Here is a 22,225-nt window from a genome sequence, read left to right as displayed (position 1 = left end):
TGTCCCAAATACTTAATTCAGGCATCATGTGGGATCAGATTTCCCTCTTGCTTTATCCCATTTCATGAGTGCATTACAGGAGAGTGATAAAAAGCCAAATAGGAATGCATGTGATATTCTCTCAGGAGCACAGTCAGCATGTAAAACAAACAAAGGGATGAGTGGAAGCAAACTGACAATTGCCAAAAGCTGTTTGGATGACTTAGTGTTTACTGTTTTGTATTCTGTGGAATTTTGGAATGCCACTGGGAATGGTAACTGAATTAAAAGCAATGGTAGTGTGCACATTTATTAAAAACTTGTGATTCCCTGGAAGTTACAGCACTGAAATTTGATTAAACCTCTGAATGCTATTCGTGGTTCTTTGGTACAATGAGAAAAACACTTGATGAATTTTTCTCATGTAACATGGTTTTGGTTTAGGATACTCCAAAAAAGACTCAATGTTGGCTGTCACTAAGCTGCCAGCTGCCTTGCTGTTTGAGTGCTCTCTGTTTTAGAGAAATGCAGCCAGAGTTGAAGGAGTGTGGTACCTCTGGGGAGAAATATTGTTGTCAAGTTGAACAATAATTTTTGCATGTTATATTATTAATCCAGTGTAGTTTTACATCTCAGGAAACCTGGTCTACTGCTTTTTGATGGAGTTGGAGCTGTGTATGATTTAATTCCGTAGAATGTCCTAAAACCTCCGACAACTGAAATTAACAGTTTAAAATACTGGTGTTCTTGTCAAGAACCTACTTAAATCTTTGGAATCGTTTATGCAGGTCATTTTATGGCAAGCACTCTTTTACCAAACTTTGCCTTTGTCCCTTAGCTGATATGAAATTTTCACTTTGGCCACCAGCAGAAGGGAGAGCACCAGCAGCACTGTCATGTATTCAGTGCTTGCTGAATATGATGTCGAATATGATGTCAAAAAGCTCCTGTTTAATTTATGGGATGTTAAATCCCATAGAATTGAATGTGAAGTGTCTCCTAGCGGTGCAGGTAAAGGCTGCAGTGCTGTGGCTCTGCAGCCAGGCTGTGACACATCCCATCCTCAGGACTGGGACAATCCTCAGGGCTGGGCCTGCTGCTATCCAAATCATTTCTCACTGTTTGATTGATGGTCTAATTGCAAAACACTGCAAAGCAAGTTAATGCCTTCTCCCTAAAGGATCATGTTAATTTCTGCCTCTTGTAATTTAGGTTGTGTATTTTGCCAGTCAAGAATGATAGTAGTGCTCTGAAGAAATTAATTATGTGTACAGTAGGTCTGTAAAGGTAGTAATTAGTACATAATAGTCTGTAACTACTGGGATTGTTCCAATACAGAATTCATTATCCATCCAGCTTGCCTCAAGGGAAAACTTCTCCATCAGGGTTCTGTTGCTTTACAATTAGACTTTTAAAGTACAATTCAACAATCATTTTCATATGTTTTCAAAACTGAAGCAAGGTCTTAATAGCTGAGTGGTATTTTCCACATTATGGGAATTTGAGTGGGAAAGGACAAGAGAAAAGACAAACTTCCATGTAAGCTGTACTTGAACAAAACATGAACAAAATGTTCAGGTTTTGATTTTATATGAATAATGTATATAGTGTCTAGAATATGCATATAAATAATGTGTATAATGTATATATAATACATATAAAGAATATATGGTAGGTCAGTGCACCATTCAACTTGAAGAAAAATTCTTTGCATTCATTTGCATTTGGGACTTGTAAATACAAGGAGCAGCAATTAGCACTTTTAGAAAATGGCTTTGAATTTGCTGTACTGAGAAGCCCAGATCTAATTCATCAGAGAATTTCAGCATTTGCAAGCATTCAGTGGATCCAGCTGTGGCCAGATTTCCTCTGAGGCAGCTGCATTTGTCGGTGTGAGGCAGCAGGACTCAGTTGATGCAGAAATCTCTGCTGCTGAGCGTGGCTGTGTTGCACTAGCTCAGCTTCCTGCGCTGCTTTGTCAACAGAAAAAGGAAGAAAAACCCCTGAACTCACCAGGAATTCGCTTCAGGATTGCAAACTGCAGGTGGCTCCCTTGGTCTGCTGATGGTTCAGGCTGAGTTTGTTTGGTTCCCTTCCCTCCCCAGCCTCTCCTTGCAGAAGGGTGGGATCCAAGCAGAGCAGGATCAGCCTTGCAGTGTGGGGTCACCCAGGGCTCTGTGGCACAGCAATTTCATTTCCTTGGCTTGCACACCTAGGTCATCAGTCTTCATATCTGTTTCACACAGAAGTGCAGCAGATTGGTTTGTTTTCATCTCTGGATGTATTTGAAATTGTTGTTTTGCAGCAACAGAATAAATTCAAGTACCATAAAGGAGGAGTGAGTTATTAGTTTACTATTTTTCACTTTCCTTTTCTTCTCCAGTAGATTTATTCAGTAGGTAAACTCTCAAACTCAAGGGTGAAAAAAGCTTTGCATGGTTTAAACAAACTGCTGCCTGAAAATATTACCATCTAGCATAGATTTGTGTATGTATATCTCTGTATTTTGATATATTTTATGAACATTTTTTTAATTCTTAGATGATCTTAGTGTTATTTTAGAGTCCAAGTCTTATTTCCAGAGCATCAGGACCCATTTAATTCATCACGGGACAAAAGGACTGATATGAGTATAGTGTACAAACAAAGCACAAGTTCCAATTAGGAGGTAAAGATTGTAAATATTAGTTCTTAATCTTTTATTTCAAATAGCATTTTAATGCACTCACCATTCAATAACTTAATTTCTATGTCAAAGGTAGTTTGTAATATGGAATCGAAGAAAACATAATTTATTTTGAAAAAAACATCTTATGTAAAATACATGTCCTGTTGGTGTGACCTACTGACTGTAGTTGTTCTCATCATGTAGCAGTGAATGAAGAATATCTCAGGTTAACAAATAAAATCTATTTAGACATTTTCAGAAGTTAGGCTCAGTGTCAGTTTTGCTATTTTTGTTTATTGCCTTCTTTTCCTGTAAAATTTTATTTCTATAACACTTTCAGAATGCTCATGCTTTAGGGTTGGACAGGGCAGGAGTTTCACTGCAGGTCTCAGTGTGGCACACTTTGATTGTGTCTCTCAGGACTCTGCTTTTAAAACGTTGTGGTAGATTCCTAAGGGGGGAAAATCAAGAGGGATGGGTCAGATGGATGCAATTTTCCTCTCTCCAGTTTGTTGCTCCTAGAGCCTGCTTTCTTTGCATCTGCAGCTGAGTTAGTTTTTTCTTTTTTCAGAGGATTGTTGTTCCATAAGAGGGTTCTGAGAGAGAAGTTTGGGCATTGTCTTAATCAGCATTACAGCAAGAACTGCAATAATTGCACCTCCAGAAAATCAAATACAAAAACAGCCTGTGTGTGAATTAAATTGTATTCAGATGAGGAGACAGGTGGGAAATAGTTTGAGGTCTGGGCTATTTGAAGGCTGCTATCATTATTCATGGATTGCTTGGAGGTACAGCATAATGTATTCCCCACAATTCCTGCAGAAGTGGAGTTCATTCCAGAATCAGCATTCTGTCTGTTCTGAATCCAGGTCAGATGCTCTGAAGTGGAGGCCATTCCTTCAGTTTTACTTTAATTGGCAGTGCTTAACCCTTTTGGAGCATCAGTGGGACAGGTGAGAGCTCCCTACTGGAGATGTGAGGAGCAGGGGTCTGAAATGAGGAGTCCTGCTGGTTTCTGAGTGACTGGAGTAGTTCTGCAGGTACAAACTGATTATCCACCTGCCTGCTCAGTGCCACGTGGCAAACTGGCATTGGAGGGGCTCTCCTGTGTGTGTGTGCCTGCTGCAAGGCCATCCTTTGGTTAAACAATCTCTGGCACTGAAAAACTTCTGAAGAATATTAGTAACAAAGCCCCTGCTGCTCAGATTTTCTGCAAGTTTCAATTAGTAATTTTGTCAGAGAGCTTCACTGGAAGAATTTAAAGATAATTTAAATAGAATTGGAGTGGGGACAGACATGTATTGTCTAAAAAAACCTCTTCTATGTATTTATAACAATGTTGTGACTGAGTTGTCTTAGCAATGTGTTATATTTTAGGTGGTTGCTTACAGAGTTCTTGTATTAATTAGTTATACCTCAACTCTGAGAGTATGGAAATGAAAATCTTGAAGAGGAAAGATGGAGCAGCAGTTGTGACTATAAAGAAAAGCAGAGGGAAGGTGAACTCTCAAGGGCATTGGGCTTTTCCTACAAAGGAAATTGGTCCAGTGGGTTCTTCCCAACCTTTAAGGTGTTGGAGGTTCCCATCAGGGAAGTGTTTGGATCACTGCTGGTGACACACAGCCAAATGTTCATTACCCACACATTCCAGCAGTCTGGAATTCCAGCCCACTGTGTGATCACTCTGGTACAAGTTGGTACCTTCTGTGCCTCCTCCATGCTCGTAGTTCTCAGGAGCTGGAGCTTTTGTGTGTATGAGCTTGCTGAAATCCAGCAGGGGAAGAAAGGCAGCTCTGCATTCCCAGTGTCTGATTGAGGCTCGGTGATGCAGTGCTCAAATAAAGCCCAGCAGTTTAATGAGGAGCTGAGGACAGAGACACATGTACTGGCACTGCAGAGACAGGGATTGTGTACAAAGACTAATTAGCATGAAATATGAATACATTCATGAAGCAGTCTTGATCTATAATGCTCTTACAGAGAGTATTTTTTTCCTATGAATTCGATGAAAAAGAAATTCAGAAGTTGAATTGAAAAAAGAGTCTGTGTTGAACTGCAAAAAGAAATGGGGTTTGTTTGTTTTTAAGCAAATAGAAATCTATATTCCTGGAATAAAACCCCTTCTGTATGAATAAATAAAGAGATTAGACTGAGAAGAATGCTTTCTCTAATGTCAAAACAGAAAGAATAACCTGCAAAAGATGCTCCTCTTCAAGTATGCAACTACATTTTTCATGGGAAGTTAGGTTTGATATCCTAAAAATCTACTTAATGTGGATCTAGTTACTCTCAACATGAAGTGTTCAAGGCCAGGTTGGATGGAGCTCTGAGCAGCCCTAGTGGAAGGTGTCCCTGCCCATGGCAGGGCTTGGAACAAGATCATCTTTAAGGTCCCTTCCACCCTAAACCATTCAGTGGATAGATGATTAAATCATCCTATGGGTTTGATGGCAATCCTTTGTTCAATGGGCTGTTGGGATTATCCACCGTGGCAATTCTCCTCAAGTGGCTTCTCTTTCACACGCAGGAATTGCTGTCTGTGAATGCACATGAAGTGCCCTGATGATGAGGTGGAGGTCAGTTCTGGCTCTGTGCAGAATGGTTTTAGAACCATTCCTTTTGCATTCTGATGGGTTTGGAGCTGTAGATCCATTTTCTGGCAGCTCCTTCAGTGTTGGTAAAGGGAATTGCAGCTGAGTGTTCCAGTGCAGGTTCTTCAGCTGAACATTGGCTGGGAATTTGTGACCCAAGTCAAGTAGGGGGAAGGATAAAAAGTCCAGAGGAAAGGCTGGAGAGCAGAGCAGCTCCTTACCAGGACAGTTGGTGCTGACTATTAAATAGCTTATGCACCAATATTTCACTCTGCTGAACACTTCCAGCAGAATTCTAGGAATAACAATGTATTTGCTTAAATAAATAAAACCCCTCTGTAAACAAAGCCGTGGTTATAAGCAAAATTGATGGTCTTACTTGTAAAATAGTTCTTTCAAGGCTGCATTAAAGAGCTGCCCCCTGCATCTTTCAGCAGAACCACGGTTAGCACATCCTGCACTTCCTCCTAAATCTACTTTCTATCAAAAGAAATAGAATGTGGTGGGTTTTTTTTTCCTGCAGAAGCATAAACTGACAAAATGTGTCTGATTCATGGCCCGGTTCCACTTGCTCACTGTGCTGACCTGCAGTGATTCTGTGTTTGTAGAAAAATGATGCCCTCTCCATGGATTTTATGTTTTATGTGCAAAACTGTTTTTTCCTTTCTTATTGCTGACCAAAAAGCTCAAAAAAAATGTCATCTGCTCTTGACATGGAACATTTCTCTGAGTGATAGTTGCTTCACCTGTAATGCTGTTCCAGGCTGCTTTGGACAGAATAGCTGCTATTGCAAGAGTTTCTGCCATTTCTAGCAGAGCAAGGATACTTCTGTTACCTACATGAATAAAGGTTCTTTGGAGAAGGAGACATTCAAAAGCTATCTAAGGGATTAAAAGTTAACAATCATGCTATTAAGTTTCTGAATTCATTGAGAAATTGAAAATACTAGGTACATAGGCATTAGTACAGATAATAACAAAAGTATCAGCTTTTGGAATTACTTATTAATCATCTCAAATGGATGTAAAGCTATAATTACAACTCTCTATATTGTGTGTCTTCTGCAACGTGAGAGACTGAAATGTCTGAAACTTCTTCCTCTCAGGTGCTTTATTCTGTTCTGTGAGGTGGGAATGTATTTATTGTAGAATACTGCTACTGAGTCATTTCCCACTGTGAAAAGGCCATGGCTTAAAGGATTTCTAAAAGCAGAAGTCCACGTGGTAAAAGTCAGCGTGGAATTATCATCAAGTTGCATTTTCTGAATGGGAGTACCTGTGGAGTGAATGTCAAGGTTTTCTTGGGCTTTTTTTTGTTGTTGTTGTTGTTGTTGTTGAATTGAAGATTTGGGTCATTAGCACAGAGACTCTGCCTTCTTAATGAGTCACTCTAGCCAAGTGTGGCTTGTGTTGGTGGTATAAAAGGTAAGCAGAGCACAGGTGCTGAATTCAGGCTGTGCAGTGGATCCTGCCTGTGCTGAGCTGAGCAGTGGAGCCTGATGTTGTGCTGAAGGTGAGAGACTGGAGCTGTGTGTTCTGCACTATTTTTAGGCTGCTACAATGCAAGCAGCTTAATTTAGTACCCTGTGGGTCCCCTGGGACTAATGCTGTGATGTGGCAGTAATTTATCTTGTGTGTCCTGAAGGCAGATAATCATTGCCTGTGTGCTCTCTGGGCACCTGGGTGTGTTCACAGCACTGGGGGTACCTGGACCCCAGGAAAGCCTTTCCAAGGTAAATCTAAGGTGGTGGGAACACACACAACCATCCAAGGCTGACTTCAGGCTGCTTGAGCCCTGCATTTCATCTTCAGCAGGTGACTGAGAGCATCTGCTCAGTCCAAAGAGTAAATACATGTTAATATGTATTAAATGGCTGCTGCTGGATGCACACAGAATAGATTAAACAGAGATCCTTCTCTGCTGCCAGCAGTTGATGGTTTTTCCCAAGCCAGAGGTCACATCTTTACACCTAGTAAAGTCTTCGTTGTGTTTTGTCTTCAGTGAACTCAGGATCTTTGAGCATTTATAACCTGTGCCATTGCACTTCTCTGTATTTCAGACAGATGTGGTGTTTTGCAGAGTTTTAACCCTGCTGCTTCTGGTCATCCTGGTTTGCTGCCTCCTTTTTCTCTCTTTGAACATCTCATTAATAGCTAATTTATATTTATTTCTCTGTGTTTTCAGTGACTGCCCAAAGGGACAAACCCAAATAGTGCATGACCCACAGAAGGCACAGTAAAACCCCTCTGGCCATCACCCAGAAATGATCGGTGGGTCCCCCCCTTTCCTGAGGGGCACTCTCAGATGTGCTTGTCACCAAATACCTGGCTGTTTGTGTTTCAGAGTGACACTAGAATGCCAGAAACACTGCAGTGTCCCAGGGTATTGAACTGTTGGGGTGCCCTGGTTGAGGTGGCCATTGGTCAGAGTGATGGGGACAGTGGCAGTGCCTTCCCCGGGCAGCGTGGGGCCTGAATGAGGGATGTGGGACTCCAGGGGCTCCTCAGAATGCAATTTATTGTGTCCAAGGTGTTACAGCAGTCCAGGGCTGTGGATAATAGAGCCTGTGCCTACAGCTGTCAGCTCCAGCTGCAGGCAGGCCTGGAGACCCTTTGGGTTTGGTTACAGTGCATTATAGACTTTTCTTAGTAGAGCATCTTGATACAGAAGAACCAATCTATACCTTAACTTTTACCTACAGCCTATCATAACTCCTGTAATTACCATACTCATGTTACTGTTCTCCAATCACTAAAAGTTAGTACATTACAGTTTAAGCTAGAAGTTGGTTTTCAGTTTTCTTGCAGTGGAAAATTCTGAGACCTTTCTTCTACTTGCAACATTGGCAATCTTATTTGCCTGTGCTGTCTTTTTACTTGGTAAAAACTTCTTGTTTGTGGTCAGCTTATCCTTTGCTCTAAGCCATAAAAACCCCTTCTGACTAACACACTCTTTGCCTCCTTGGTTATCCAGTGAGACTGGCTCAGCAATTCTTTCCTTCTATATCAAACCTTGCTTCCATCTCTATTCCTTCTTCAGATTCTACATTCAGAGACCTTTCTGCCAAGAGAGATATGTATCTTACATATCTGTGAGACTTCCTTGTCAAACTTTGATCCTTCCCAAGCAGCCCTGCCCTGTGCTGTGTGCTCAGAGCCCTGGCAGAGCCTTGGCACAGCGCTGGTGGGGCTGGGGCGCTGCTGGGCACAGCCTCCACTCAGCTCACTGGGTTTGTTTGATAACTGCCCTCCACAGTGCCGCAGTTTTCAATATTTGTTTGTGGAGGACTAATTTCCCAACATTTTATCCTTATTTCTATTGATCAGCTATCAAAGCTCTGCTTACCAGTCAACCTCATGGGGTGCTGACTTTTACTGCTGAAATTAATGGAATCTATTAAGGCAGATCATTTGCCAATTATTTTTAATATGATCCTTTTATCCTGTGAAGTTCTGCTTTGGCCCTGAGGCCTTTGAAAGCTTCTTTTTGAGTTCTGCAGGTTCAATATAACACTAAATACCAGCTAATCTTGTTTTTGTTTTTACTCTAAATGGGAGAATAAACATAAACATAAAATCAAATTTCTTGTGTACTAAATCAGTGGAAATTTAACATTGTATATTTGATTGTAGGGCAGAGTGTATAACCAGGGTGGGCTACATTACACTAAAAAGTCAGGCAATTTGGAATTCAATATGTTTATGTATTTTGCATGCATATTTATTTAAAACCATGTTGATAGAGCAATGCTTTAAAAAGGAAGAGAATACTAAAATGTCTGTTTGGACATGAGTATTTTACTCAGTGTTTCAATATTTAGTCAGGATTGTTAAATGTCAGATATCACAGTGATAGAAGAAATCAATTTATCACTTCATTTTTATTAACATTTTAGTGTTTTCCATTAAACACCAATATCTAATTAACTTGACTGTATAAAAGGATTTTTGGATATTGAGATTTTAGCTTCATAATTTGGAAAGTTCCTTTGGAAAATGTGATTCCCTTAAGTGTGTTTGTTTGTGAAGGTGAGTTTTTATGGGCATCATCAAGGGGAACAGTAGGTGAACTAATAATTTAAGAGATATCTAGTTATTAGACTTCTCATGGTCATAAAAGAAAATGAGTTTGCTAGAATCTTGGTAAAATATGACAGCAGTTTCATGACTTTTTTTTCCTGAGTCTTGATACTTTTTTTTTCTTTGTTTTTTTAATTTTTGAAAATTGTATGGATAAGAAACTCATCAGAATCTGGGAAATAATTACAGCTGTCCTGTCTCAGTTTGGCGGTGATGGTGGCCTGATGTCAGAGGAAAAAATACAACTGGGCCATGTGGCAGTCGAAATTAGAAATGCTATTATGGGCAGCATTTTATTGACGTAGCAAACATCTCCTCTTCCCCATGAGAAAACTTCTGTGAGAGCTCTGAAAGGCAGGGATGGCTCTCCTGGTCAGACCCTGGGGCTGTGCAGGGCTCAGGATCTGCCCCGGGATCTGCCAGCCCTGGGAGCTGCTCCAGCCCCGCCAGGGACAGAGGGACAAATGGGGGCACAGTCCTGAGGCTTCTTCATTTCAATATGCATGGGAAAACAGGACAGGAGAGGTCATGGAAAAGGCCCCTCTGGGTTTTAGTCCAGCTTCTTACAGCACATCTCCCACACTGTAAATGGGGCCCATGGAGGATATTTTCAGTTTAATCCTTGTTTGCCTGCTGTTGTTTGATTTCTAATGTTCATCTGTGTTGCTGTGGCCATTTGTGTGTCATGAATTGTTAATCTTTGCTTTTACTGTCTCACAGCAAAAGCAGCATCTTCCACAGGCAAAGCCACTTGTGGAATCAGGGGTGGGTGTGTTTGGGATTGGGATCAGGGGTGGGTGTGTTTGGGATTGCGATCAGGTGTGGTGTGTTTGGGATTTTCTCTGTGTGCATTGGGAGAGGAGTTGTTTTGGTTGTTGGGTTCTTCTCTTTTTTTAGATTTTTTTGTGGCCCAGGCACTTCCTTGATGCTGGTGATAGAAAGCTGAAAGCCATCCCAATGCAGAGTGGGTAATTCAGTTCACTTTAGCTGTACAACTTTGCTGCCCAGGTTCTTGCTAGAGATTGACAATTAGACTGTTTACAGTCATTTTAGGGCAATTTTAACAGAGCAAGGAATATTTCATGTGAAATTAATAGTAGTCATTAAATGTGGTGGTCGAATAAAGTAGCAATCAATTATACAAACAATTAATAAGAGTACAGATCCCCTGTTACTTTTTTTTTTGCAAAACTAATTTGTAAAACTAAGTTATGATCTTTTTTATTCTTCCACAGAGCATAATTTGTTGGGTTGATGCCACTTCCTTCAGCTTGATTACATTAATTAGGCAAAAAACATACAAGATTGCAAGAGGTTCCATGGGTTTTTTTCCTCCCTGTTAGTTTTATTTTTTATCTTGAGAGCTCAGTGTAAGATTTGCTTTTAGATCAATTGCTTGCTTTGTAATAATTCTTTTTTTATTGCTGTACCAGGTATTGGGCTCTTCTGATTGCAGAAAGGACAGAGTGACAGCAGGAGTGCTTAATTAATTTTGCTTCAGGAATTGGTAACTGAGTGATTTTAGGTGAACTGAAAAATGCCAGGTGGCATTGGGAATAAACATGAGATCCCACAGCTGCTGCCTGAATTGACAGGAGGCGTGGCTGACATCTGCTGATGCTCTTGCATTTCTCTCTGGATATTTGGGGAAACTGTTTGCTGGTTGTCAAAGTTAGAGCCCAAACGACAGAGTGAAGCTGTAAATGAATGTGGATGCCAAAGCACCCCAATCCCAGTCCCTGCAGTTCATGGATTGTGTTCTGCAGGGTCCAGGAGAGTGTGTGCCTTGAGCTGAGTGAGCTGTGGCCTCTGCCAGAGCCTCTCCTTGCATCCTCTGCATTTCTGTGTCACTGCATGCAGGGCTGGGGAGGGAACTGCTCCCTGGGCACTGCTCTGCTGGGCTTGTCCTGTGCCTTCCTCCTTGCTGCCAGCACCAGGGGGACAAGGGACAGGAGCAGAGGAAATGGCTTTGGGTTAAACCAGGGCAGGTGTGGATTGCATCTCAGGAAAAATGTCTTCACAGGAAGGGTTGTCAAGCATCAACTCAAGCTGCTCAGGGCAATGGCATCCTGGGGGTGTTCAAAGCCACCTGGATGTGGCACTTGGGCACGTGGTGGTGCTGCTTGGACTTGAGGATCTTAGAGGGCTTTTCCAGCCTGAGCCATCCCACGAGTCCATGGGCATATTAGAAGATCAGCAGATTGTTTGTGCAGTTTGGTTTGAGCACACAAACTTGTCAGAGTTCATTGTGCTCCTGTAGCCGGAGCTTGGGCATGGTTCCTTTCCCAGATGTTCCTCTGCTCTCCCAGATGTTCCTCTGCCCTTGCAGGTGGCTGGAGGAAGGTCCGGCTGTGCTCCAGCTGAGCTCCCTGGGTCATTCCAGCTGGGAATGCTGTGGGCACACCAAGGGACACCCCCAGGGTGGGTGTGTCGCTGAGGGAAAAGAACAGCAGCAATTTTGAGGCTTATTTGTGTTTGACTTCCCTCCTTCTCCCCCTTTATTCAACTTTTATTTCCATTTCTGAGAGCCTCTAGGACTAGCACAGCAATGGAAGACTGTCAGTAGCATTCCAAGGTGATCCATTGAGCCAGACTCTGAGAAGTTTTATTGTGTTGCAACAGAATTTGCTGCACTTTTGTCTTTTGTGCTACAAATTACTTTCTAATCTTTTGGTGGCATTCCTAGCTCTTTATTTCATTTTTCTATCAAGTCATATCACATCAGGAGTTTTTTTAATTTTTTTTTGGGAGTGGGATAAATTCCATGTAATTATTACTTTCAGCTGCTCAAGTCTTCTCTTGTGTGTGTAGTTCACATCCCTTGAAACTGTATGGGCACTGATTTTTTTTTCTCCTACCCTCCTGTAGTAGCCACAGCTCTTGTCTCAGGTAGAGGCAAACAGAGCAGTGAAGCCACTTACCAGATGGAAATAAGATGAAATTACTCATTCATTTCCCATGACAATATAAGGATGTTTTTGTTCACTGTGTGAACAGACTTGACAGAAATTGGAGACTTAGGGTCACGTTAAGGTAGGCTAAAGTTAAATATCTGTTTTCTCCATGCTGTAATTCAATGTACGCCTTTTTGGCTCCTTTTAATTTTCATCCTCATCGTGTTCATGACTGACAGTTTTTGCTGTTAATTCTTTATTAGAATTATTCATTGATAATTTAAAGAAAGAAGGGAATTTCATATGAACTGGACATTTCAGCTCATAATAAAATGCTTTAACAGCTTCAATATCATTAAATAAAATCATATATATTTCAAAAAATTGGTCATGACCACTTCAAATGCTGTTCAGTAGCTAAATTAATGAACAGGTGTAAAATGATAATTTTCAAGAAAAATGTATGCTTCCTTTTTTTGTTCCTACAGAAGTACAAAAGTACTGATGGTAGGATTTTTTCCTAATTAAGTCTCTGAAGTATTTCAACCTGTTTATGTATGTTCTTTGCCATGATTATCATTAGCCCTGCTTAATGTATTTTAAGCTTACATAAGGTTTTGTTTAGGGTTTGTATGGCCTGGCTGGGCTTGCAGGGCTTCAAGCAGGGCACTTGCAGTGGGATTAGAGGAGTTCCCAGCTGAAGGCACAGCTGGAGCTGCCCATGCACTGGGAAATGTCAGATCAACAGCAAACAATGCCTTGCAGCTTCTTGCATCAGCTTTTTCCCTCCAACACTGATAAACAAATGTATTATTGCTAACTTAATAGAGCTCTAAATTAGGAAAAAGTAAGTTCTCAAGTGCTGGTGTTTACATCTGTGCTTGCTGGTCTGCAGAAGGAATCTGTGTGTGCTGAAGGGCCTGGGCTCTGCCCTGGCTTTGTCATGGTGGCTGTCCTTCCCTGTGTGCAGGGATGCAATGTAAGAGAATAAAGCTAGTGCAGAAGGCAGTCTCACACCTGAGGAGCTGCAGCTGTGCTAATCACCACAGATTAGGAACAGGCCTGCCCTTAGTAGGCCACAGGTGTGTGCAAGAAGAAGAAGTGCTACAAAAGAGTGGGGTAGCTGGGTGAGGAGAGAGTTGGAGTTTGTTGGCTGTGCTGTGAAGGGAGATGGAGTTTGTTGGCTGTGCTGTGATGAAGAAGGAGTCAGTGCTGTGAGGAGCTGCCCATGAGAAATCACCAAGAAGGTATGGGAGCTTTGCAATAAGATGACAACGTCCCTGTCCCTCTTCTGTCTGTCTGAGGTCAAGTATAAAGAAAAGCCCTCCCAAAGCCTTGTACAGCTCTCATGGTGTGAGGTAATTGTGCATGAGTGGCTCAGCACTCCCAGAACACGCTCAGTGCTCCAGACCTGTTCTTTCAGTGCTCTGTTGCTTCATCAGCAGAGCTCAGAGAGCAAGGAACATTCCCCTCTGCTGCACCTTTGGTTTCAGAACCTGACCATTTCTGCCATGGAGACCTGGCTATGGCAGCACCAGCTCTTGTGCTGTCTGTAAGACTTGTTGGTTTGGAAAGAAGCTGGTTTTGAATGAGGATGTAAGCCAGCACCATTATCAAAGTGCTGAAATGAACAATCACAGCCCTGAACTCCAAGGTCTCTATGAAGTAATACAGCTGCTTCAGCTTCCAGATTGATTTTTCATCTTGCTTTTCTGAGCTGCCCTGTGCTGTCTGCTATGAAATCCTTCTTTCATCTCTCCCTTTGGTTCTGTGGCATCAAACCAAGAAGTGTCTTATCTTTGAACAGGCACTTGTGAAAGGAGAGCCTGACGAGGGCTGGGAGGTTGGTCAGCAACAGTGCATTGAGTTCTGGAAAGTATCAAGTCTCTTTTTAATTGAGTTAATTATTTTTCCACGTTCCACAATCCGTGCTTGTGTGACAGTTGAATCACTGCTGAGATGGATTGTGTGAGCAGAGCCTCTGGCAGAGGAGGGATGAGCTTTGGAGAGCTCTCTGATGCTCCATGTCATCTCAAGCATGGCTGAAACGGTGGTGGAGAGATTCTAGGAGCTGTCTCATTGTCATCTAGAAATTCTGTTGTGTCTCTTTCTGCCTGTGAATTTGGTCTTGGTAAGATTGGTGTTGATGCTGTATTGTGGCTTTAGTGCAGTCACAAAAGCATCTGGGTCTGGTGTTTCACTGGGTTTTGTGAACATCCATGAAGTGAACTTTGAAGTCTCAGGCATGGGAAGATAGAACTTTTTTGCAAGAACGTTTCCTCTGGCTTTTTTCAAGTAGAAAAAATTTACTTTAACCTTAGACATGGGATGTTTGTTAAATGGATGCTCTATAAGCAGTGGTGGTGTAGCCCTTCAGGCCTGAGTAGGTCAGCGTAGCTGTGGTTTGTTGTGAATGTGTGATGTGCTGTGGTTTAAATGCAGTTCCTGATTTTACAGCCAGCAGAGTGCACCTGCACACAGGTGAGGAGGGAAGCTCCTTCTGTGCCCTGTACAGGCAGAGTTCCTGTTGTGAATTCTGCCTCAGCTCACCCTGGGTGTCCGTTTATCAAATATTATGTGTTTAAACCGCAAACCACTTTTCCTTTTTTGCTGCTGGAGCAGCTGAATAACTTCATACCTGTTCTGCATTGGGCTGGTGTAGCACCTTTGCCCTCGAACTCTTGCTCGTGGGGTGTTTGTCACTTGCTCTTTCTGAGTTCTACGAATTACTACCGTAGGAAGATAATTTCCTTTCTGTGAGGTGATATTTGGTAGCAACAACATTTATTACTGTTGTTTTCTTTTAAACTGTGACTTCTGCAGTCTGCAAGCCAAGGAGGTGGGTGTGTGTTTTATGCAGGTTTGTCTTTGCTGCTCCCAGCTTTTTGTGGTGTTCAGAGCTTTAAAGACTCAATCCTTGGAGGTCAGGAGAGTTTAACTCTTGGACAGATCAGGTTTGCAGTAGTTCACTCCTCTTCTTGAGTCACACAAGCCCAGGCTTTCTCCCTGCTGTGACAGAGCAGAACTTGTAATGATGTTTGTTGCCTGCCCATGGGACAGCTCGTTTTTAACTCTTGGGTGGTTTTTTGTTTGTGTTGTTGAGCACCTGGTCTCCTTGCCTTGTTTAATTGAGAACAATTAGTGCTGAGGGCCTGATTACTCACTGAAGTGTCACTTTAGGGTTTTGGAAGGAGCTCATTGCAGCTGGGGGATGCTGGGCTGGTCTGGGCTGGTACCAGCTCATGGGAGCTTGCAGGGCAGTGGAAGGCAAGGGGACAGCAAGGGCTGCTTTGTTGCTGAACCTTTTTATTTTTTGTTCAGTTTTCTCTGATTTAGGCTCTTTGGAGGTAGCTGGGGCTGAGGGCACTGCCTGGGACTGGCTCAGTTAGTGCTGGCATGAACATGGCCAAGATAAACTGATTATTCAGGGCTATAAACCCAGCAGAATTCCTTTGTGCCAGATGTTTTCCTGCTGGTAATGGGTGTGAGGAGACAAATACCTGGTCTCTACATTCTCCTATTTTTTTATTAGAGAGATTGAAACTGAGGTTTTATGTTATTCTTCACACTAAAAATTAACATTTTTTTCCTTAGGAAATACCTGTAATTAAACCCACAATGGCTCATTACAGTGCAACAAAAAATAGTGCTCAGAGAACAAAACTGTATTCAGTCTGCTCGAAACTTCATCTTAATTTGACTTTCCAGTTTTTCAGTTACTTTTGAATGACTTAAAAGATTCATTAAGTTCAATTAATGTTAAACACATTAAGATTCTATTCCTTCAGTGCCAAATATGTTATGTGATATTTAAAAGGAAATAAATCCTTGTTAATGGGTTTACTTAATGCTTAAGAAAATTCTGCAAAAATTGACTGTTTTAAATTATGCAAAAAATCAGCTTATATTTGAGGTGCTCCAATGCCACATTTCTTTCCTTTTAATTTAAAGTGCTGAATGTTAAGACTAGTGAATCTTGCTAATTTAAAAGAAATCACTCTAAAATACACACTGTTTTCTAAGTTTTGCTCTTTACCACTGACAACATAAATAATTAATGAAAACATACCGTTCTTCAGTGTGATAAATATCAAATGATTTATGTTGTTGGTTTTGGATGAAGAACTTACAAATATTATGAATGTTTCAATAGAGGGCACTCATGTGCTTCAAGGTAACACCAGATCCCTGTATTTATAAAAATGCTTGCAATGAATTGTAGCTGAGCTGAAATTCCACGGGGTTAAAATACAGAAATATTATTTGATAGTGCTTGGGAAAATTGTTCATTGTCGTATTTTTATTTCTTGTTCCTTTCAATTTTGGACATTTGCTTTGTTTGTTTGGATATTTTACAGCAGGTGGAGGCAGTGCAGTCACTTTGCCTTGAACTGATTGTAAAAGATGTATTATTATGGCTTGCTAATGGACTTGCTGTTAGCTAGGATGGAACTGTTGTAATAATGAATAGAATTTAATAAATACCTTCTTTCCAGCCAAAAAGCCTGTAGAGGAATCAGAAGAAAAGAAAGCAGCTCAGTCAAAGAAGAAGATCAAAGAATTAAGAGTTTTGGATGGAAAATCTGCACAAAACTTATGTAAGTGATGTGAAGGGCGTTAGGTCAATGTCTAAGCAGCATCTGCATCTCAGTGTTCATAAATTGTCTGTTTTTGTTTGCATGTGCAATTACTTTCTCTAAAAACTGCTAATTTGGACATGAGTCTTTAATTCTGTGGGGTTTAAATACACATTCTGAATTCACTGTATAACTTGGGAAAAAAAATGAAAAAAAGTAACACAGAAAAATGATTTAATGAGTTCCTGGGGTTTTTGTCAGTTAATTCTCTCAATTAACAGACAAAATTAACTGCTCAGGATTGGAAGTACAATTAAATGATCACTAATTTGGGCAGAGCATGGTGTGGGTGGGGTTTGTGGGATGGGGTTTATGGGATGGGGTTTTTGGGGTGGGGTTTAGGGGCCATTCCAGATTGTTCCTTTGGTCAGAGCAATGCAGAAATGGAGGTTCAAGGCAAGGTAGATTACCAAATTACCAACTACCAGAGAGGCTACAGAGGTGCAGGTACTACTGCTACAGATGGGAACAAACCCAGCCCAATTGTGCCTTCCAGCTTGCTTCTTTCCTCTTTAATTATGCAGGGAAATAAATCATTAACAGTAGTAGTGTCTTTTATTTGAATCAGGAACACCATAAATGTCACTGGTCCAACTGTGCCCATGGCAAATAAGTGTATAAACCCAAATGTGGGCATTGTTTAGTACCACATCCATGAGCAGAAAATGAACTATGATAGAAGAGTTCACAATTGATAGAAAACTTCAAATTTTGAAAGCATGCATGCAGGATAATCAGCTGTAGTAGTTAGGCTGAATATAAAGCATTTTTTCACAATGTTATGCTGATCCATCTGTTAAGAATTCTTTGTAGTTTACTGAATGGGGCTCTCTTGAGATTTTCTAACATTCTGAGATCAAATTGCTTTGAGAGCTCCATCTTTGAAGGGTTTGCATTATGTGTGTCTCTTGTATAAGTTCAGTTACCCTAAAAGTGGTACAGTTAGGGCATTTTTCTCACTTTGCCCAGTTCTTCATTACCACTTTGATGTGAAATCTTTTCTAGAATATCACATAAATATCATTGACCCAATTGTACAGCTATTCATACGTGGTTATGGAACCAATAATAATAACGGCTAAAGATATCTATTACTGGCTGAGCAGTTCTGCTTAAGGAGGAATGCAGATGTCATTCATAAAGAGAAAACTTTAATGGAAAGTAGCATTGCTAGGGAGCAGCTGAGGCCGATTTAAAAGTTAAAATTGTTGTCATAGTTCCATTTCTTAGAAAGGGAATTCATTATAAGTCAAACTGCAGCAGTGTGCCTACCTAGCATTTGTTTATATGGGAGAATTCTTAACTGTGAAACAATTTAGATGGAGATGTGACTTTTTGAATTGCTAGGAATTGTTTGCCTTGTATATCAATCTCTTTTGACCTTTTTGATTCTGATATGTGTTACTGTATTTCAGCAATATTTTTGGGTTCCTTCCGTTTGCCTTATGAAGAAATAAAAAATATCATTTTAGAGGTGGATGAGGAGAAGCTGAGTGAATCCTTGATTCAGGTATGTGAAAATACCTCTGCTTTTGGTCATAGCTCATTTTCCATGGGAAAGTGGCAGGAAGGAGAAAGAACTCAAGAGTAAGACAGGGCATCAGCTGCAGGGTATCAGTTGTGTTTGCTGTCCCATTGATTTCACTTCTGCTTCTGAGCATGGTCCCATGTAGCACTAAAACCGCCTTTCAAAGACCCTGTTAACAAAAGAATTCCTTGGGATTTCCCCTCCCCAGAGGAAATCTTTGAGAATTCTAGTGTTTCAGCTTGGAAGAGAAGCTGAAGGTGATTCAGGCTGGTGCATAATGAAGTTTCAGGAGGTTTCTTGTGGGAACAGCTCTGCCTGTCTCTGGTGAGAGATGAAACTCCCTGAACCTTTCAGGATCCTGCTGCAGCTCCAAACCCATCTGTAAATCTGCTCTCAGGCTGGTTTAGGCTCATTTTGAGCCCCAAATCTCTCAGCTGGCGAGTAGAAAGGATGGAATTCAATTTCTGTTCATCCCTCTCTGATTCCCTCCCTCCAGGAGGAGAGCAGGAGTTGCACATGGCCCCTCGTGGTCTCTGGGGAGTGACAGAGCAGCAGGGAACCATGAAACCCTCCAAGTCACAGAGATTTAGCACCCCAGCAATGCTGCTGTGGTTTATTTAACATCATCCACAGATTCCTGCTCCCTCACTGGGCCTGGATTTATCCTTTCATCCTTCCCTGTCTCCTGTTTGCGCCTTCACCCATTCCCCAAGGTTTTCTAAGTTAATTACTTCTTCCTTTCTTGGACCTGCAAAATGGTTATTCTGGGAACTCTGGTCTAAACTGAGTTGCCTCAGTATTTGAAAATAGATGCAAAGCCCTAATTTTATTGAGGACTTGGTTTATTGATCAGACATGTCAGATCAGGTGATTAGGAAACCTTCAGGTTAAGTAAAATCAAAAATCAAGGGGAAGGAACAACCCCACCTTGCATAGCTGAAGTGCAGAGCAGTTATTGATCTCCTCCACTACAAATTCATTATTGTTGGATTTCAGCTTGTATATATATGAAAATATTATATATTAAATGCAATTTACACTTTAAAAAATGTAATATTTTAATGCATTGTTTAAAAAATATATATTAAATGAAAATCTACACTTTCATTGAATATTTCTTAAAATAAACTATTCAATCATAAGATAAGTATTTTAAATACTTACCACATCTGTATTTTGACACCTTAAAATCATACAATAACTCACAATTTTCTTTGGTGACATGAATAAGACTGCAAACAAATTGAACTTTTTCCTGAGTTCCTGTATATTTGCCATCTATAAGATCAGTACAATTTTGGGTTGTTGACCTTTTTTATAAGGTATTTTTAAGTGTACTTTGTGCACAGATACTTTGAATATCCAATGATTGAATTTTTTTTTTTTGCTACTTCTGTCATGTTTTACACAGACCAGTTATTTCTTGATTGATATTTAATGAGCAAGATGCCACCATTAGGGCAAAGGGAGATTGTAGAGAGACAAAACTCATTGCTGCTGTCAGGCCCTGAAAAATGATACTCTAACCTTTTAATACATTCTTCAAATCAGAGACTGCAGCAGAGCAGTTGGTGTCTGTATTAAATAATTGCTGCTTTGATTTGATGTTTATATAAAGTTAGAGCTGCGTAAATAAAATAAACGTCCCGTAATTTCCTCGTGCATTTCCATGTTGTGGTATTTTAAGCGTGTTATTTTTAATATCTTAGGTAGTTTAATGTAAGAAATTTGATATAATGCCTTGTTTGTTTTAGAACCTGGTGAAGAATCTTCCTGAGCAGAAGGAACTCAATGCCTTAGCTGAATTAAAGGATGAATACAACGATCTTGCCGAGCCAGAGCAATTTGGAGTTGTGGTATGTATCAGTGCAAGGGTGAACTGCAGAGTGCCGTTTTGGCATGTAAAAAGAAGCAAATTTAAGGATAAAAATCTTCTTTTAGTGTTTTTGCAAGACCTGCAGTAGGACAAGTTATTTCCCGATGAGTAGTAATCAAAAACTATCTTTAATATTTATTAAATGGCCAGCCTGGGCAGGGCTGTGACCAGCGACATTGGAAATAGATCATCCTTAGGGTGATTTCCAATGTGAACATCTCTGATTCTGGGTGTTTTTCTGGAAGGATTTACAGTGTAGCATTAAAAACAACAGGCACTCCAGTGCCAGACCAAATCTTTTGTCTGCCTGTCTTGCCTTGAATGTTTATTGAACAGTTCTGGAGAGCCCTCTGCCTTCAAGCAGATAAATTTCCAGGAGCCCACAGGAGACCCAGTTACCCCTTGGCATTGACAACTCTGATAAATTTGTTTTGTATCAAAACCTGTAAGCAGCTGAAAGAGTTTCTATGTGCATATCCATATTTTCTATGTATGTATATCCATATTTTCCATGTATGTGTGCATACACATATCAAACATCTGTATTTATACCACACAACCTTGCTGGATGGCTCAAGGAGGGGTGTGAATTTATACCAGAACTGAAACTGTAGCTTGTGTTCTGCTCCTCTCAGTCCCTGGATGTGTTCAGGATCTGCCAGAATGGCTGGGGCCCCTCTGGAAGCAATTCCAGCATTTTCAGGAATTCTTTAATCTATGCCTGGGGGTGAGGGTGGGACGCTGGGTTCTGTGCCACCCTTGGGAATCACTTTCTGCTCCTGGGCTTCCAAAGACCTCAGGAGTCTTTAGGCAAATGAGCTCCTGTTTTCCCTTCCCCTCTCAGCCTAGGAGATTAAAATGATGATGAGAGCCTCTGGAACGTGCTCAGGATTTATCCCCAGCTCCACAGGAGCTACGCTTGCTCTTGCTGGATTTTTAAGGCATTATGTACATTAAAATGCATTAAAACAGAAATGGAGGCTTCTTAGAAGACTTTTTTACTAAAAAGCTCTGATTTGAGCATAATTTGGCTGCAGAAGTGGCTTTTGAGTGCTTTTTTTTTTTAATTATTTTTCAGTTGGGGAAGTAACAGAATATGATTTGTTCTAATGAGATTTTTGGAGAGGATTTAGGAAATGAAAGATATCAATGGCTTATTTTTAAAAACTTTAGCCTATTGATTTCTTTTTCTTTTAATAAATGGCATAAAGTTCCAAAAATCTTTTATTTCCAAACAAAGATGAGGAATTTTGGTAGAAGTGGGATACATTAATCAGCCTTACTACAAGAAGTAATGCATTGCCATTTATTGATCAGTAACGATCTAAAAATCTCTATAAATACATATTTGCTGCTTTCTTTGAAGCAATAATAGCATGCATTTATATTTAAAATATAAACATGTGTATTATTGGTCTTTAGACAGACCAAAACATATCTATGAATATGTATATTGTAATATATGCATATATTATATATTGTTTTATATATACACCTATTTATGGGTATATTCCCCCCTACCTAGCTATTGTCAAAGTGAGAAATTCCTTGAGTTTTGTGCACTCCATATCTGGAGTGTGTTGGAGAGAAATGCTCAATGGGAGCAGGCAAGCTGGAGGTGTTAGGACAAAGGAAGCCTCTGATGTTTGGGAATTCTTTTCAGTTCCCTGCTTAAAATCAGCCAAGAAATTGGCAAAATTGTGCCTAATGACCTTGACTGAAAGGGCTGTGTAGGCATTCCTCTGTTTTACTGCTGTAAATTCCTCAGTGCTTCACCCTGATCTTTTAACTGGGATAATCTCCTGCCCTGCTCCCTCCTGCTGACACAAATCCTCTTTACAAACATCTCCTGGCCTGTCTCAGCTGGTATTTCTGGGTGGGGATGGATGCTGACATCTCCTGCGCTGTCTCAGCTGATATTTCTGGGTGGGGATGCTGCTTTCCATGTCTGGGGCTCCTCCATCAGGATTCC

The 22,225-nt window shown here is 40.8% G+C and overlaps 1 protein-coding gene across 2 annotated transcripts in view; it reads left to right on the top strand.

Annotated features, from left to right (window-relative positions):
* DIAPH2 (diaphanous related formin 2) overlaps positions 1 to 22,225 on the top strand; it is a 151,903-nt gene that overhangs the window by 24,234 nt on the left and 105,444 nt on the right. For both annotated transcript variants that reach the window (XM_031058841.1, XM_031058842.1), the window contains 3 exons: positions 16,709 to 16,810; positions 18,265 to 18,359; positions 20,132 to 20,233. In XM_031058841.1, the coding sequence (XP_030914701.1) occupies positions 16,709 to 16,810; positions 18,265 to 18,359; positions 20,132 to 20,233 (299 nt within the window). The remainder of the gene's footprint in view (positions 1 to 16,708; positions 16,811 to 18,264; positions 18,360 to 20,131; positions 20,234 to 22,225) is intronic.

The sequence above is a fragment of the Geospiza fortis genome, unplaced genomic scaffold (genome assembly GCF_000277835.1).
Source record: "Geospiza fortis unplaced genomic scaffold, GeoFor_1.0 scaffold29, whole genome shotgun sequence".
Lineage (NCBI taxonomy): Eukaryota > Metazoa > Chordata > Aves > Passeriformes > Thraupidae > Geospiza > Geospiza fortis.
The sequence above is the reverse complement of the archived record's forward strand: the minus strand, read 5'-3'. Positions and strand labels throughout refer to the sequence as shown.